The following is a 14,823-nucleotide window of genomic DNA, read 5'->3' as shown; positions in this document are numbered from 1 at the left end:
AAAGAGGATGCCCCTTTTTCGATCCATGTCTGAGGCTAATACCTGGCCTGATAAGGTTGAAACTCTCGCTCGTTGCTTTTTCTGCTCTTCTTAACTCTGTTGACGTTACCCTTTTACCAGGTCCCCCGTTGATGGGTTACCGTACCCGGTATTAAAATATGTAACTATCTTTCGCGCTCGTCGGTTCTTTTTTAAACATCAACCCCAAACACACCTCGGACTCTATCTTCACTCATCTTCACTCTTCTCCAATCTTCTTCACTACTCTTCTCCAATCTTCTCCTCCGCCGGTCTGCCATCCAGCCTCGCTACGAGGTCCGGCCCCTTACGGTCTACCTGCTAAATTACTTGCATCTGGCTTTCCCGGTTTCTCCTTTTTCCTTTTTCCACTCTCCACAAATAGTAGTGCCATTTCAAGCCCACTTTTCGGATCGAAGGTTTCGGTTTCTGCATGTTAACTGTGACATTGCTGCCCGTCAACCTTAGCCCTCTTAAGGAGAGAAAAGAAACGAAACGAAAAATAAAATAGCAAAGAGAGAAAAAAACAAAACAAGGAAAAAAAAAAACTAATCGGCATAATTTTCAAACAAACCCAGCAGAGAGAGACAAGAGAGAGAAGTGAAAAATTGTCTAAAAAGCTCCCGCTTTTACTCCCAGCTGCCCAATCAATGCACACTTACTCCAATATACAACTCTATATAAATCATTATATTATGTCTTCTGCGTCTACATAGTATATATATGTATGTATATACTTCCGATCCTTCGCATTATCGCCTGCTGCCTGCCATATCGCCTGCCACCTCAGCGAACCGAACCTCAACATCCATCAACCTCGACATCAACGTCGACCTCAATCCCATCCGCCCGTCCGTCCTCGTCAGCCTCCATCCACGCCAGCTCTTCCATCCCAGCCGCCCAGCAGCAAAAAAGAAAAGAAGAGGGAAAAGAAAACTTATCCCTCCCTCCACCCCAGAGCTGGAGTTAAACACTGCGAGTGTATTGATTGTCAGCTGACCTGTATTGTGGGCTTTTAATTTTTTTGTGTTTTGGGGCTTACTTGTTTATTATTTTGTTGATTCTTCAGGAATTCTTCAAATCTTCAAATCTTCAACCTCATAAAAACGCGACCTCCGCCAACGCTTCAACCCCCCCGGGCAGCCCTGAATTCCGGCCCAACCGTCCGTCCTCTGCCTCGTTCTGCGTTTCGTGTTCGTCTCTTCCATCTCTCGCGTGCTGTGGCTTCTTCCGTTTTTCTTGTTAGTAGGCGCTCTGTGCAACCGTCCTCCATCGTGGATTGTACGGGTGTCTCTTTCGTGGTTGTCTCTGGATCGAGGGTCGGTTCTTCAACGACCGACCCCACCCAGCAAGATAGCTCGCCAGCGCGCAAAAGAGACTCGCTCACTGCCCGTCCGTATAAATGGACATTTCAGTCGTGACTGGCAGATCCCCCCGGTCTTCAGGTCAAGGGAGACAGCAGCAGGATGACGATGTTGATATGGACGGCGGGGCACTAGGCAATCACGTGTGAGTATCAATCGCTTCTTCTTACTGTCGAACGAGATGATATCTTCTCCTGTGGCCTCTTATTTGCGTTGTCCGGCCTGCTCGCGCTGTTGGTGCTGGCCATTTCGGCGTGGTTGGGCGGCTTCGTGGCCTATATCTGCAACCCTCTTTGGCTTCATCCCTCTCTTGTCTCTGTTCACGCTAACCCGCACGCAGCCAGGCCGACACATTCCCGAGCTACGAGGAGAACGGGAGATTGTATCATGGTTTCCGGAGAGGGATGTATATGTATCCCTGCGACGAGAACGAGCAGGACCGGCTGGATCTCTTCCATAGAGTCCTCTGCGTGGCCCGGAAGGAGATACTGCACAGCCCCAATATAAAAATCCCACCAAGTCTACTGCGCAACCCAACCTTCCTCCATGATCAGGGACCCCGAATACTCGACCTCGGCTGCGGAACAGGTACTGAATTTCCACTTTGTCTCGGTTCCTTTTGCCTTTCTTTTCTTTTTCTTTCTTTTCTTTTCTTTTCTTCTTCCTTTCCTTGGGGGAAGCTGGTCATCCTACTATGCGGAAAGTACACGGCCGACGCGCAATCTCGGGACCGGTTTCTCTCATTGCACAACCCAAAAAAAATTTTTGAAGGCAGAATTTGGTCTGACTTGCTTTGTTCTGTGTTCTGCTTGGCAAATATAATAGGTATCTGGGCAATCGACATAGCAAAGAAATATCCTCACGCATATGTGCTTGGAATCGACCTGGCTCCGATGCAGCCGACCAACCGACCGCCCAACTGTGAATTCCAATCCCCGCGGGATTACGAAAGCCCCTGGCTACTAGGCGAGAACTCGTGGGATTTCATCCATCTCCAGATGGGATGTGGAAGCGTCTCCAACTAGCCCAACCTATACAGCAAGGTCTTTGCGCATCTCAAACCGGGGACTGGCTTTTTTGAACAAGTCGAAATCGACTTTGAACCCTTCACCGTCAATGGCGTACCGAACGAGCATCTCTCGGAATGGTACCGGCAATTGAAAGCTGCCACTGACAAGGCCATGAGGCCAATCGCATTCAATCGCAGTATGAAACACACCCTGAAAGAGGCCGGGTTTGTCGACGTCAAACAACACGTCGAAGGGCTACCGCTCAACGAGTGGCCGGAAGATCCAGCCGAAAAATTGGTGGGGAAGTGGTACAATCTCGCATATTCAGAGAGCGCCTTGACTCTCTTGCAAGGGCCCCTTACCCGAATAAGTGGCCTGCCGCCGGAACGGATCCAGGATCTTGCTGACCAGGCAATAACCCAGGCCTATGACAAGAATGTCCAGGCGTTCAATCACCTCCAGGTCTACACAGCGCGGAAACCAAGGTGAGACAACACGAAAATTGGGTTTCTTTGTCGGATGCTCCCAGCATCTGCTAATTGAGTACTCCTTTCCCGCCCCAAGTGTAACTGGCTCGTAACCTATCGAACTACCTCTCGCTGCTACCTGATTAGCGAAAACCGTTTACCCCGTGAATAGGTGGACATAACCAAAATTCTTATTGACCTTTTGGTTCTCGGCATCTATTGCCAGAAACAAAAAACAGAAAAAGAAACGGAATAGGACAACAACAGTATGGATTGAGGAAGAAAGAACAAAAGCAAGAATGAAAGAAAAGTGAGGGAGGGGAGGGAAACGACAAACATGGAATTATGGACGGCAGAGGCAAGGGGTCGAAGGACGAATCGCGAGAGAGACTTGGAGATCAGAAGGGAGGGGTATACTTCGGCATGCTTAAATCACACGATCCAGCGGGAAATGGACGGCAGTGAACCCACGCTATTCTTCCTCCATACGGCGTCATAACCTGGGTTGACACCGCCGAGTTGGGCTTTCCGTCGTGACATTTACTGTAGAGCAGCATGAATCACCCTCAGCATCATCACACCGGGAAACGGCCATATTGCCAAACGCCGAATCGAATGCCGATACATGCACTACTTCAAGGATATCATGTATATCTTCCGTAACCCATGAAATGCACTCTCCGCAGATATATTATCATGTCTCAGAGCTCTGGACGCCTCGCTCTCATACACTTTTTCCTTCTGGGCCTCAGACCGCCTTCAGGGAAGCGGAGCACACGGTCATTTGTGATAAATAGACCGGTCCCATGGATTGCTGAAGGATCATCGGAGAGAAGATGGAATGTAAATGATAGGGAAGCCAGGATTTTGGTTCGGTCCGGAGGGGGATAGTCTAGGGGAGGAATGAAAGCTTACAAGGAGAGGAGAGAGAGAAAAAAGCAAGAGGAATTGTTCAAGATGAGGGGCTGGGGTCACTTCGTGGAATGTATTCCGACGCTTTCGTCACCGGCTGTTGGGACAAGGGTAGATATACCCATTTATATATATGCACGAACACGTTGCATCTTGGCCCGTCGTTTCTCTTTTCAGAGTATTTTCACCCTCATCCCCCAGCTCATTTTACCCACTCAGGGTCGAAAGATGCGAGATGCGAGATGCGAGAAGCAGACGGGAGCAGGGGGATCACTATATTCCCAGTTTCAATGCAGCCGTCTCTCTCCACCAGTTCATCTCTATCAGGATTTCTATTTGTTCCCTTTCCCTTGGGCCTGCGTCCCCTCACCTTCCTCCAACTTTTATGCCTCTGATATTGTTGTATTCTCTATCATTGGATGGCCGGAAAAGTCTTTTTCTTTTTCTTTCGCTTTACCCTTGCCTTGGCTTGTTTCTGGTTTCATATGTCTGTCTGTCCCAGTGCAATGGTAAAACGGAGACGGAACCACGAATGGTTGGGAAAAGTTTATGCAGACGTCCTACCCTGACTTGGTTTTTTTCTTCCCTTTCTTTCTTCCTCTCTTTTCTTTGTTCTCCTCCAGTGGGCTGGCTGGCTGGCTGGAGTTACATACGGAGTGCGTTGTTGTGGTCGTTCCTCATGGTCATGATTCATGGTAATGATCCGTTGTTACGATAATGATTTTGTTTTGTACCCTTTTTTTGTCTTTTCCTTGATATCCTCCTCTGATTCTATGCCTCCGTCCCGTAGAGGCTCATCCACGCTTTCTACATATACCCCATCTACAGTCTAATAGCATCATCCTCCGCGGTTCCCCTTCTGTTGGTTATAATGCCTCATTTGAGCTTTTAATTCTGTTCGATAAGGACATAGACTTGATTTTGTGGTTATTTTGGGCCCATTGGCCCGCATTTCTACCTTCCCCGTTTACCTCCGTCTATCTTGAGGGAATCCATCGTGTTTAATTTATGTACATACAGGTTATCTTACATATACCCCATTAGTAGAGACTGGTTATCTATTCTATATCGAGGGATTCGCTTCATTTCCTTTCTATTCCAAGTCCTGTATTTGATTCTTCACATATTCTACATCTTACATCAGTCCTGCATCTTCCAGCAGCCTTGTGGCTATATAATGCGTCTGCTATGCTTTGCTTGGAAAATTTGTAGATAACGACATACCACGTTAATGCACATAATTAGCCTCCATTTAAACAGTTAGCAATCATTTTAAGATTTAGTCAGATGCGGGTGAGCCTCAAGCCCTACCAGAGGATCGCGGGAGCCTTGTCTTTTCTTCAAAATACGGCCGAAATACATTTTTGACAGATAACCGTGTATTAAACACATCTCCACCCAAATGAACACTTTACGCTCAAACTCTTGGTAAAACATATAATTCCCGCGGCATGGTCTTGTTACCGAACAGTCTTTTGACTTCAATAGTTCAAGCAAGGGGGTTTCTACTGCATGGTGTATAAAGGTCGGGTTCTCCTATATTTCCCTTACTCTCCTTCCCATTGCAGAACCAGCAAGCAAGAAAAAAAAGGGGGCGGTTTGATTCATCTTTGTCATGATTATGAAAACCTGCAGAGTCCCTGCAACATGTTTTTGGGGTTGGATGCTAGGGTCTGGTAACCATGTACATGCATGGTACTGACTTTGCCTGCGAAAAGCGTCCATTTGTCAAACCGGAAAGTTATTCCATCATCCTCGTTTCACTCATCTCGTATATACTAGGCTGTTTTATCCCTAATCGTGCCGTTCTCGTGAAGAAACGGAAGACCAGATCCGAATCGCAGAGCATCACCCTTGATAAATGTGGTGATTCGTGGGCTGCGAGAGTTTCTTCGACCTGTTTCACACCAGATGCTTGCATCTTACATACCTGGGCACATATCATCGCACCTTTAGCGTAGAGTATGCATGAACCCGTCCAAACTATATACTTGAAGAGCACGAGTGGCGTCGGGTATTGGGCAGTTATCGACGGACTTGAGCTTGCTGTGGTACTCATGCAGGCGGACTAGCATACACGATTGGTTATACTCGAGATGCTACGGAGCATTACCTTTCACCTTGTTGACAGGAAAATCCCATGAAGGGAAAAAGTAGCGAGGTTGGAGGGAGGGATTGTCATACCCCCATATATGCATCCTTATTACAAGGCACACTGCCACCAAATGTTACGTCGCCAAAGGGCCGTAAACAAACGGTATATGGACCATGATTGGTGTCATTATCATTTAGAAGGGCTGCGTACGGAGTGTATGTATGATGATTGAGAGTTGATGAGGAAGTGATCGTCTGTGTTTCTTTTTTTTAAACGTTCGATTTAGGTTACCTCCGGCGGCCTTTATTTTGCGCTCTTCCGACTCCGTTCGACACCATGCCTTGCTTGCGGCCATCAGAGTCGTAAACGTTGTCGCCACCAGCGGCGGAAGAAGCGGTAGCGTTGTTACTGCTGTTATTCATCCATTCGCGTCCTGAGGCCGGGCTGCGTCTCCTCATCGTTCCTGGCCCAACGGCTATAATATCCTCTTCGCTTTCGCTATCTGATATATCCAGGAGAACTGGCATACAGAACGCCTCGAGCCCATCTTCGCCGGTTTCCCCCTTCACTGGCTCGATAGTGAGCACGTCCGGCGTCTCGTCCTCCAGGTCCAGTCGACGTTGATGGACCTGCTCGGCAGGATGAATATCGTACTCATCCTCCCTCTCGACATACTCCACGTTCTCTTCGACTTCCTGGAAGTCAGGTGCCAGCGCAGACCATTTCTGCGGCGTGACAATTGACCACATATATATGCATCCGGACTCTAATCCACAGGCGGCTACCATTGCTTTGTTCGAGTGCCACTCAACCACCCCCAGCTCTTCCTTAGGGCCCTCGAGAATCTTGACGAGGGAGCCGTGGCTGCGTTCCCAGACATAGATGTCATGATTCATGAATGTAGACGCGGTTACAAACTCGCCTGTTGCGGAGAAGGCAACATGATTCCAGCTCAGTCTGTTCACAACGTCTTGGAATTTGTGTTCTATATCGAGCTTGATATTGGATGGTTCGAGGTTGATGCCGAGTTGTGAGAGGTCTGGCATCAGAATGGTTCGTATAACTCGGTCTGAGCTGTTTGCGAGTAAATCCCGTCCGTTGCTTGCAAGCCGCAGGAGTATTATAACTCCGTTGCATAGACGAGTGGAATGAATTGTTTTGCAGGTCTGCGTTTCGATTATGTTGATCCAGCCTTTGGATGTCCCGGCTAGGATATGATTGCCTAATGCGGTGAAAATGGTGACACAGGTCGAGTGTTTCGCATCCTGTGCGGCCTGCTTAGCCGCAACCGCAGGGTCGATTTCTTCTCCATTCTCCGGTTGTGGTCGAAGCGGGGCCGAGGGTAGGATGCGTTTTATGGGACGGGGAGAGGATACGTCGACAAGAACAGGTTGATCTTCGAATAATGAGGCAACGAATAGCCAGCTAAGACGCTACTTAGCACATTTTCATTATGAAGAACACAAGGTAACCAATGGGTAGACATACTGGTTGAAAGGATGCAGCTCTGCAATGTAGACAGGCGCCTCAAATCGTACTGTTCGTATCCGCGAACCATCTTTCATATCCCACAGCACACATTTCCAGTCCTGAGACGAGCTCAAGAGATATCGTCCATCCCGTGACCAACTACACGTTAAAGTCAGTACCTGTATTCTGCTGCCCTGTATGGCAGGAGTCCGTATATATACCTTAACGACTGAATTTGTTTGCTATGTCCACGCAACTTCCGTGCAACCCCGTTCGTTTCGACATCGAATATCACGATCGTACCGTCGACCTAGGATAAAATATTAACCACGTAGTCATCTTCTGAGGAACAATATGCGCCATACCCTTCCAGAGGCAAGAAAGTCTCCCTTGCGATTGAAGCGCAGACAGGCTGCATGGCCACTCCCTTGAATCGGTTAGACTGACTCTGGCATGCTTGTAACAAGGTAAAATCAACAACATACTGAGAGTTCCCGTCAGGATGTCGGGATAGTCCTGCGCAAGTGCAAACGGGTCAATGAGGGCTAGATTCATATTGTGTGGGATGCAGTGAATCCCGGGGACTGGAGGGTAAGCGGCGCGTGTAACCAGTCATCCTCAGCCTCAGACCATGGTCCTCTGCCACTTGACAGCGCAACGGCTGTCCTGTTGTCCTGTTGTCCTGCTGCCCTTCGGTGTTGCTGTCGGATATGTAACTGAAGGCGAAGTGAACCTGCGTCTGACTGCCCGATCGGGCCTGCGCCTCACCGACCAATCAGCAGGGGGCATCGGCTGACTCAGCAACTATGCCGCATTAGGAACCGCTTGAGGCGAAAAACTTCGAGCTAACTTCATCTTCAAGCGCAACTGAGGCGAGACTCAGACACAACTCCTGTCAACCACCAGCCCTGAACGCCAGTAACGCCTGCAACCATCTAAGAATATCGCGTTTTTACATCGCGGTATCTCTTCTGGCCTTCTCGTCACCCATTTCACCTGTGGCCACGCTTTTGCGCGCTCGAAAGCTACGTTCTAGAGGCGTCCGGTAGGGTCCAAGGCGCCCTCGGGCAGGGTCTGCCAGCGGCCGACAGAGGCCATCCACGGCCATCAGCTTCATCAAATACACAGTCATTTCTGGCTCAGCATATCGCCGCTGTTTGGTATCTAACGTGATACGGGTTCTTGCGCGTCGTTGGTGCTGAGGCAGCACCGTCACTCTCACTCTCGCAACCGATCCTTTTTCACCAACCTTCCCCAACCTCACGGCCAGTCCTTCGCGATATCACCGCAGTCATGTCTTCCGTCAGGTTCCCATACTCAAAAGCGCAGTTGCGCACGATTAAAGAGATACAGTTTGGTCTTCTCTCGCCAGAGGAGATCAAGCGGATGAGCGTGTGCCATGTCGAGTATCCTGAGACTATGGTTCGTCAGCACCACACCCTATTACAGGGGAGAAAAAATTTTTCTGCCCGCATGCTAATGCATTTTCTATTACAGGATGACCAACGGCAACGACCACGCGAAAAAGGTCTTAATGACCCTCGTCTCGGAACTATCGACCGTAACTGGCGATGTGCAACCTGCGAAGAAGGCATCAATGACTGCCCAGGTCACTTCGGCCATATCGAACTATCTACCCCGGTGTTTCATATTGGTATGAAATTAGACCTATAGAATTATCTATGGTCATCCAGAAGCTAACATCTGAGATAGGTTTTTTGACTAAAATTAAGAAGCTGTTGGAAACTGTCTGCCATAATTGTGGCAAGATAAAAGCCAATGCGGTTAGTCATCCCTTGTGGGATGGCAAATCATGAGTATGGCCAGTATGCTGACGTGTTTTTTTTTTGAATATATTCAGTCAGATCAGAAGTATCTGGACGCCCTTCGTTTTCGCGATCCGAAGAAACGTTTTGACGCTATTTGGCGATTATCGAAGGACAGCCTAATTTGTGAAGCTGACCCACCCGAAGACGATGACCCCTTTGCGAAGGAGAGCTCGAAACCCGTCCAGGGACACGGTGGATGCGGAAACGTTCAACCCCAGGTCCGAAAGGAAGGGATCACGTTGATGGGCACATGGAAACCAAGCAAGATGCGCGACATGATGGATGATAACGATATTCAACAGCCCGAGAAAAAGCAGATCACTCCCCAGATGGCCTTGACTATTTTTAGGAATATTTCGGAAGAAGATGTTCGCTTGATGGGATTGAGTAATGATTACGCCCGGCCCGAGTGGATGATTATCACCGTCTTACCTGTCCCGCCTCCACCTGTTAGACCTAGTGTTCTTGTTGGTGGCAGCGGTACCGGCCAGCGTGGTGAGGATGATTTAACGTACAAACTGGCAGAAATTATCCGTGCCAATCAGAATGTTACCAGATGCGAGCAGGAAGGTTCCCCAGAGCATGTGGTTCGCGAATTCGAGTCTTTGCTACAATATCACGTGGCAACATACATGGATAACGACATTGCTGGAATCCCTCAAGCGATGCAGAAGTCCAACCGTCCTGTGAAGGCTATTCGTGGTCGACTAAAGGGTAAAGAAGGCCGTCTCCGACAGAACTTGATGGGAAAGCGTGTCGACTTTTCGGCCCGTACCGTCATCACCGGTGACCCAAATCTTTCACTTGATGAGGTCGGTGTCCCTATCAGCATCGCCCAGACGTTGACATACCCCGAGGTTGTCACGCCTTACAACATTCATCGGTTGGGCCAGCTTGTGGATAACGGACCAGATGTCCACCCCGGCGCACGTTATGTCATCCGTAGCTCCGGAGAACGCATCGATCTTCGACATCATAAGGGTGGCGGTGGCCGAAACTTCCTACAATGGGGTTGGAAGGTCGAGCGTCATCTTATCGATGGTGACTTTATTCTCTTTAACCGTCAGCCCTCCCTTCACAAAGAGTCTATGATGAGCCATCGTGTCCGTGTTATGCCCTATTCAACGTTCCGACTGAATTTGTCTGTCACGACCCCATATAACGCCGATTTCGACGGTGACGAGATGAACTTGCACGTTCCACAAAGTGAGGAGGCTCGGGCGGAACTAAACCAGCTGTGCCTAGTTCCCCTGAACATTGTGTCCCCACAGAGAAACGGTCCGCTTATGGGTATCGTCCAGGATACTCTTTGTGGAATCTATAAGATATGCCGACGAGACGTATTCTTAACTAAGGAGCAGGTCATGAACGTCCTCCTATGGGTACCTGATTGGGATGGAGTCCTTCCACAGCCAGCAATTCTCAAGCCTCGCCCAAGGTGGAGTGGAAAGCAGGTGATCAGTATGGTTCTTCCTTCTGGTTTAAATCTTCTCCGTGTCGATCGTGACAAGTCGCCCATTTCTGAGAAGTTCTCTCCCCTCAATGATGGAGGAGTTTTGGTCCACGGTGGTGAATTGATGTACGGGATGTTCTCTAAGAAGACTGTCGGTGCTACCGGCGGCGGTGTTATCCACACCATCTTCAACGAATATGGTCCAGATGTTGCCATGAGTTTCTTCAATGGTGCCCAAACTGTTGTGAACTACTGGCTACTTCACTATGGTTTCAGTATCGGAATTGGTGATACAATCCCCGATCTGGCAACTATTCAAAAGATCGAGAATGCAGTCCGTGTGAGGAAGGATGAGGTCGACTCCATTACTGCTAGTGCCACGGAGAACACTCTCGAGGCACTTCCCGGTATGAATGTTCGAGAGACCTTCGAGAGTAAGGTATCCCGTGCCTTGAACAATGCCCGTGATGAAGCTGGTACAGCGACAGAAAAGAGTTTGAAAGATTCAAACAACGCCGTTCAAATGGCTCGATCCGGTTCCAAGGGTTCTACCATTAACATTTCCCAAATGACAGCTGTTGTAGGACAGCAGTCTGTGGAAGGAAAGCGTATCCCCTTCGGATTTAAATACCGAACATTACCTCATTTCACCAAGGATGATTACTCTCCAGAATCCCGTGGGTTTGTTGAAAACTCGTATCTCCGTGGTTTGACTCCTACCGAATTCTTCTTCCACGCAATGGCTGGTCGTGAGGGTTTGATCGATACTGCAGTCAAAACTGCCGAAACTGGTTATATCCAGAGAAAGCTTGTTAAGGCGTTGGAGGAAGTCATGGTCAAATATGATGGAACAGTTCGAAACTCTCTGGGTGATATTGTCCAGTTCCTTTATGGTGAAGATGGTCTCGATGGCCAATGCATTGAAAACCAACGCGTCGACATCATCAAATGTTCTGATGAGCAATTCCGTAACCGATTCCGCGTTGACCTTATGGACCCAGAGCGCCTACTTTCACCTGATATCTTGGAGCAAGCCACTGAGATCGCTGGTGATATCGAGGTGCAGAAACATCTTGACGAGGAGTGGGAGCAGCTACTGAAGGACCGCGCATTCTTGAGGACCGTTGTAAAGGAAGATGACGAGATGATGCAATTGCCAATCAATATCCAGCGAATTTTGGAGTCAGCGAAAACTACTTTCAGAATCCGTGATGGCACAATTAGCGATCTCCACCCTGCAGAGGTTGTTCCACAGGTCAGACAATTGCTAGATCGCCTACTTGTTGTCCGTGGAGACGACCCAATCTCCTGTGAAGCACAGGAAAGTGCAACGCTTTTGTTCAAGGCGCAGCTCCGTTCCCGTCTTGCTTTCAGACGCTTGGTCGTGGAATACTCGCTGAACAAACTTGCCTTCCAACACGTTCTGGGTGCAATTGAAAGTCGATTTGGGAAAGCCGCTGCAAACCCTGGTGAGATGGTCGGTGTGTTGGCTGCCCAGTCTATTGGAGAGCCAGCTACTCAAATGACACTGAACACTTTCCATTTCGCTGGTGTTTCTTCCAAGAACGTTACCCTTGGTGTTCCTCGTCTTAAGGAAATTCTAAACGTGGCCACTAACATCAAGACACCTTCTATGACTGTCTACCAGCCCGCAGAGCGCCGTATGGACAAAGAATCGGCCAAGCAACTTCGAAGTATTGTCGAGCACACTAGTCTGCGATCAGTGACGGAATCGACTGAGATTTACTATGATCCTGATATCCAATCTACGGTTATCGAAAATGATGTTGACATGGTGGAATCGTATTTCATTATTCCCGAGGACGTTGCGGATGATTCTTCAAGACAATCCAAGTGGTTGCTTCGTATTATCCTCAGCCGACCGAAACTGCTCGACAAAGGTCTCACCGTGCAGGACGTTGCCACAAAGATTAAGGAAGCATATCCCCAGGATATTGCTGTAATCTTCAGTGATAACAACGCCGATGAACAGGTTGTTCGTATTCGTCAAATTCAAGATCCAAAGCAGGATGACGACGATGATGACACTGAGTATGATGTTACCCTCAAGAAGTTGGAGAGCCACTTGCTCGACACTCTTACATTGCGTGGTGTGTCAGGCATTGAGCGTGCGTTCATCAACGAGAAATCCCGAACTCGAGTTCTGGAAGATGGTTCGCTTCATCAAAGCAGCAGTGACCCTGAATGCAAGGAGTGGGTGCTCGAAACCAGTGGTTCTGCTCTTGCAGATGTCTTAGCTATCCCCGGTATTGATGCCAGCCGCACATACTCGAATCAATTCGTTGAGATTCTCGAGGTCTTTGGTATTGAAGCTACGCGAACTGCACTCCTGCGAGAATTAACCCAGGTGCTTGCCTTCGATGGTTCTTATGTCAACCATCGTCATTTGGCTCTCCTTGTGGATGTCATGACTGCTCGAGGCTTCCTCATGGCCGTAACTCGACATGGTATTAATCGTGCGGACACTGGTGCTTTGATGAGATGTTCCTTCGAAGAGACTGTGGAAATTCTTCTTGATGCCGCTGCTTTTGCAGAGTTGGATGACTGCCGTGGCGTGTCTGAGAACTTGATTCTCGGTCAAATGGCGCCCGCAGGAACGGGCGAGTTTGACGTTTATCTTGACCAGTCAATGCTTATGGGCGTTGTCTCCAACAATGCAGGCCTTGGCGCGATGGGCAATGAGCCCAAGGGAATGTTGTCCGACGGTGCTGCCACCCAGTACGACAGCGGCTCGCCAATGCAAGAGAACATGTATATCAGCTCTCCTGACCCTGATTCGCAGTTCTCGCCCGTCAGGCAAGCTGGATCGGAGAATTCTGTTGGTTTCGCTGACTACCAGCCACCAAGCTATGGTGGGTTCAGTCCACATGAACCGAGAAGCCCAGGTGGTGGCTACTCGCCCAGCAGTCCTTTCAATACCAGCCCAACTTCTCCTGCCTACTCTCCATCGTCGGGTTATTCTCCTACTTCCCCTGGTATGAGCATCACGAGTCCGCGTTTCATCTCATCTCCGGCGTTCTCCCCAGCCAGTCCATCCTTCGCCCCAACTTCACCGGCCTATTCACCAACATCTCCTGGATATGGCCAAGCCCAGTCTCCTACATCACCTTCCTATTCGCCTACCTCCCCAGGCTTCTCTCCAACATCGCCCAGCTACAGCCCAACATCGCCCAGCTTTAGTCCGGCATCGCCTGTGTTTAGCCCTACCTCCCCTAGCTACAGCCCAACCAGCCCCGCACTGGGTGGAGGTACTGGCAGACACCTTTCGCCAACTTCACCTACCTCCCCGAAGTATACCCCAACTTCCCCTGGATGGTCCCCTACGAGTCCGGAAGCGTATTCTCCTACGTCTCCAAATTTCTCTGGATCCCCAACTTCCCCAGGTGGGCCGACGTCTCCTGGCTATAGCCCGACGTCTCCTACCTTCAACCCAACGTAAGTTATCTTTTCTAATATCACTGCCGTATATACCATACTAACTATCTTCCAGATCCCCACGTCAGTAGAGCAAGCCTCGCTCGCCATACTTTCTATATTCCTTGTTTCACACCACTTTTCCGCTGTACTAATATATCAAATTTCACTTCGATTCACCTACAATTCTGAAAAACACTCACGTTGCCTCGTCCAACACTCAGTTGGTTAATTTTTCCTCTTCCCCATCGGATCTGGCGCCTTGTACCAAATGTTTTTATCTTCCAAAGTTACTTTGTCAGAATGACTCCAAAAATTTCACTTTTAACCGCTTGTTATTTTTGAAATTGTATCTCCCTTTTTCTTTGTGTTTCTCTTACTTCTTCGTCTTTCTGGACATCTTTTTTATTATCACAGAGGACCCCATCGTTTACCCTCTCGAACAACGAAAACAAACCCTTCCCTGGCAAAAGAGAATAAAAAAAGGAGAAAGACTTGAGGACCTTAGATCGTTATTGGGCACCCTCATAATATAGCATGGCGTTGGTGTTGCTTTGCTTGCGGCTTGTTTGGTTTCCTGCGTTTTGTGCTTGATGTATCCAGACAAACTTACTACACTAGCTAAAAAATACCAATAAAAATAAGATTTGATACTCTCATTGCATATAACACTTTGTTCTCTTGGAATGTAATTGATAAAAGTGACGATCTTCGATATTGCTTCCAACGATGATATCAAGCGATGATTTTAACTATGAACACGTGACCGC

At 48.6% G+C, this 14,823-nt stretch overlaps 3 protein-coding genes across 3 annotated transcripts; 2 read left to right on the top strand and 1 right to left on the bottom strand.

Moving 5' to 3' along the window:
- Positions 1-1,420: 1,420 nt before the first annotated feature.
- GIQ15_00788 (uncharacterized protein) lies at positions 1,421-2,881 on the top strand (the record flags this gene model as incomplete). Its single annotated transcript, XM_033548205.1, has 4 exons — positions 1,421-1,527; positions 1,723-1,970; positions 2,208-2,358; positions 2,422-2,881. The coding sequence occupies 4 exons, from the start codon at positions 1,421-1,423 to the stop codon at positions 2,879-2,881; spliced, it is 966 nt and encodes a 321-aa protein (XP_033409156.1).
- A 3,272-nt stretch (positions 2,882-6,153) lies between these two features.
- GIQ15_00787 (WD domain-containing protein) lies at positions 6,154-7,891 on the bottom strand (the record flags this gene model as incomplete). Its single annotated transcript, XM_033548204.1, has 5 exons — positions 6,154-7,291; positions 7,355-7,495; positions 7,558-7,646; positions 7,702-7,763; positions 7,822-7,891. 5 exons carry the CDS (start codon positions 7,889-7,891, stop codon positions 6,154-6,156), a joined length of 1,500 nt encoding a protein of 499 aa, XP_033409155.1.
- A 738-nt stretch (positions 7,892-8,629) lies between these two features.
- GIQ15_00786 (DNA-directed RNA polymerase II subunit RPB1) lies at positions 8,630-14,145 on the top strand (the record flags this gene model as incomplete). The annotated part of the gene is made up of 5 exons (XM_033548203.1): positions 8,630-8,758; positions 8,834-8,990; positions 9,050-9,120; positions 9,198-14,074; positions 14,130-14,145. 5 exons carry the CDS (start codon positions 8,630-8,632, stop codon positions 14,143-14,145), a joined length of 5,250 nt encoding a protein of 1,749 aa, XP_033409154.1.
- Between the last annotated feature and the right edge of the window lie 678 nt (positions 14,146-14,823).

This window comes from Arthroderma uncinatum (assembly GCF_011692745.1).
Source record: "Arthroderma uncinatum strain CBS 119779 chromosome Unknown scaffold1, whole genome shotgun sequence".
NCBI classification, from domain to species: domain Eukaryota; kingdom Fungi; phylum Ascomycota; class Eurotiomycetes; order Onygenales; family Arthrodermataceae; genus Arthroderma; species Arthroderma uncinatum.
The sequence above is the reverse complement of the archived record's forward strand: the minus strand, read 5'-3'. Positions and strand labels throughout refer to the sequence as shown.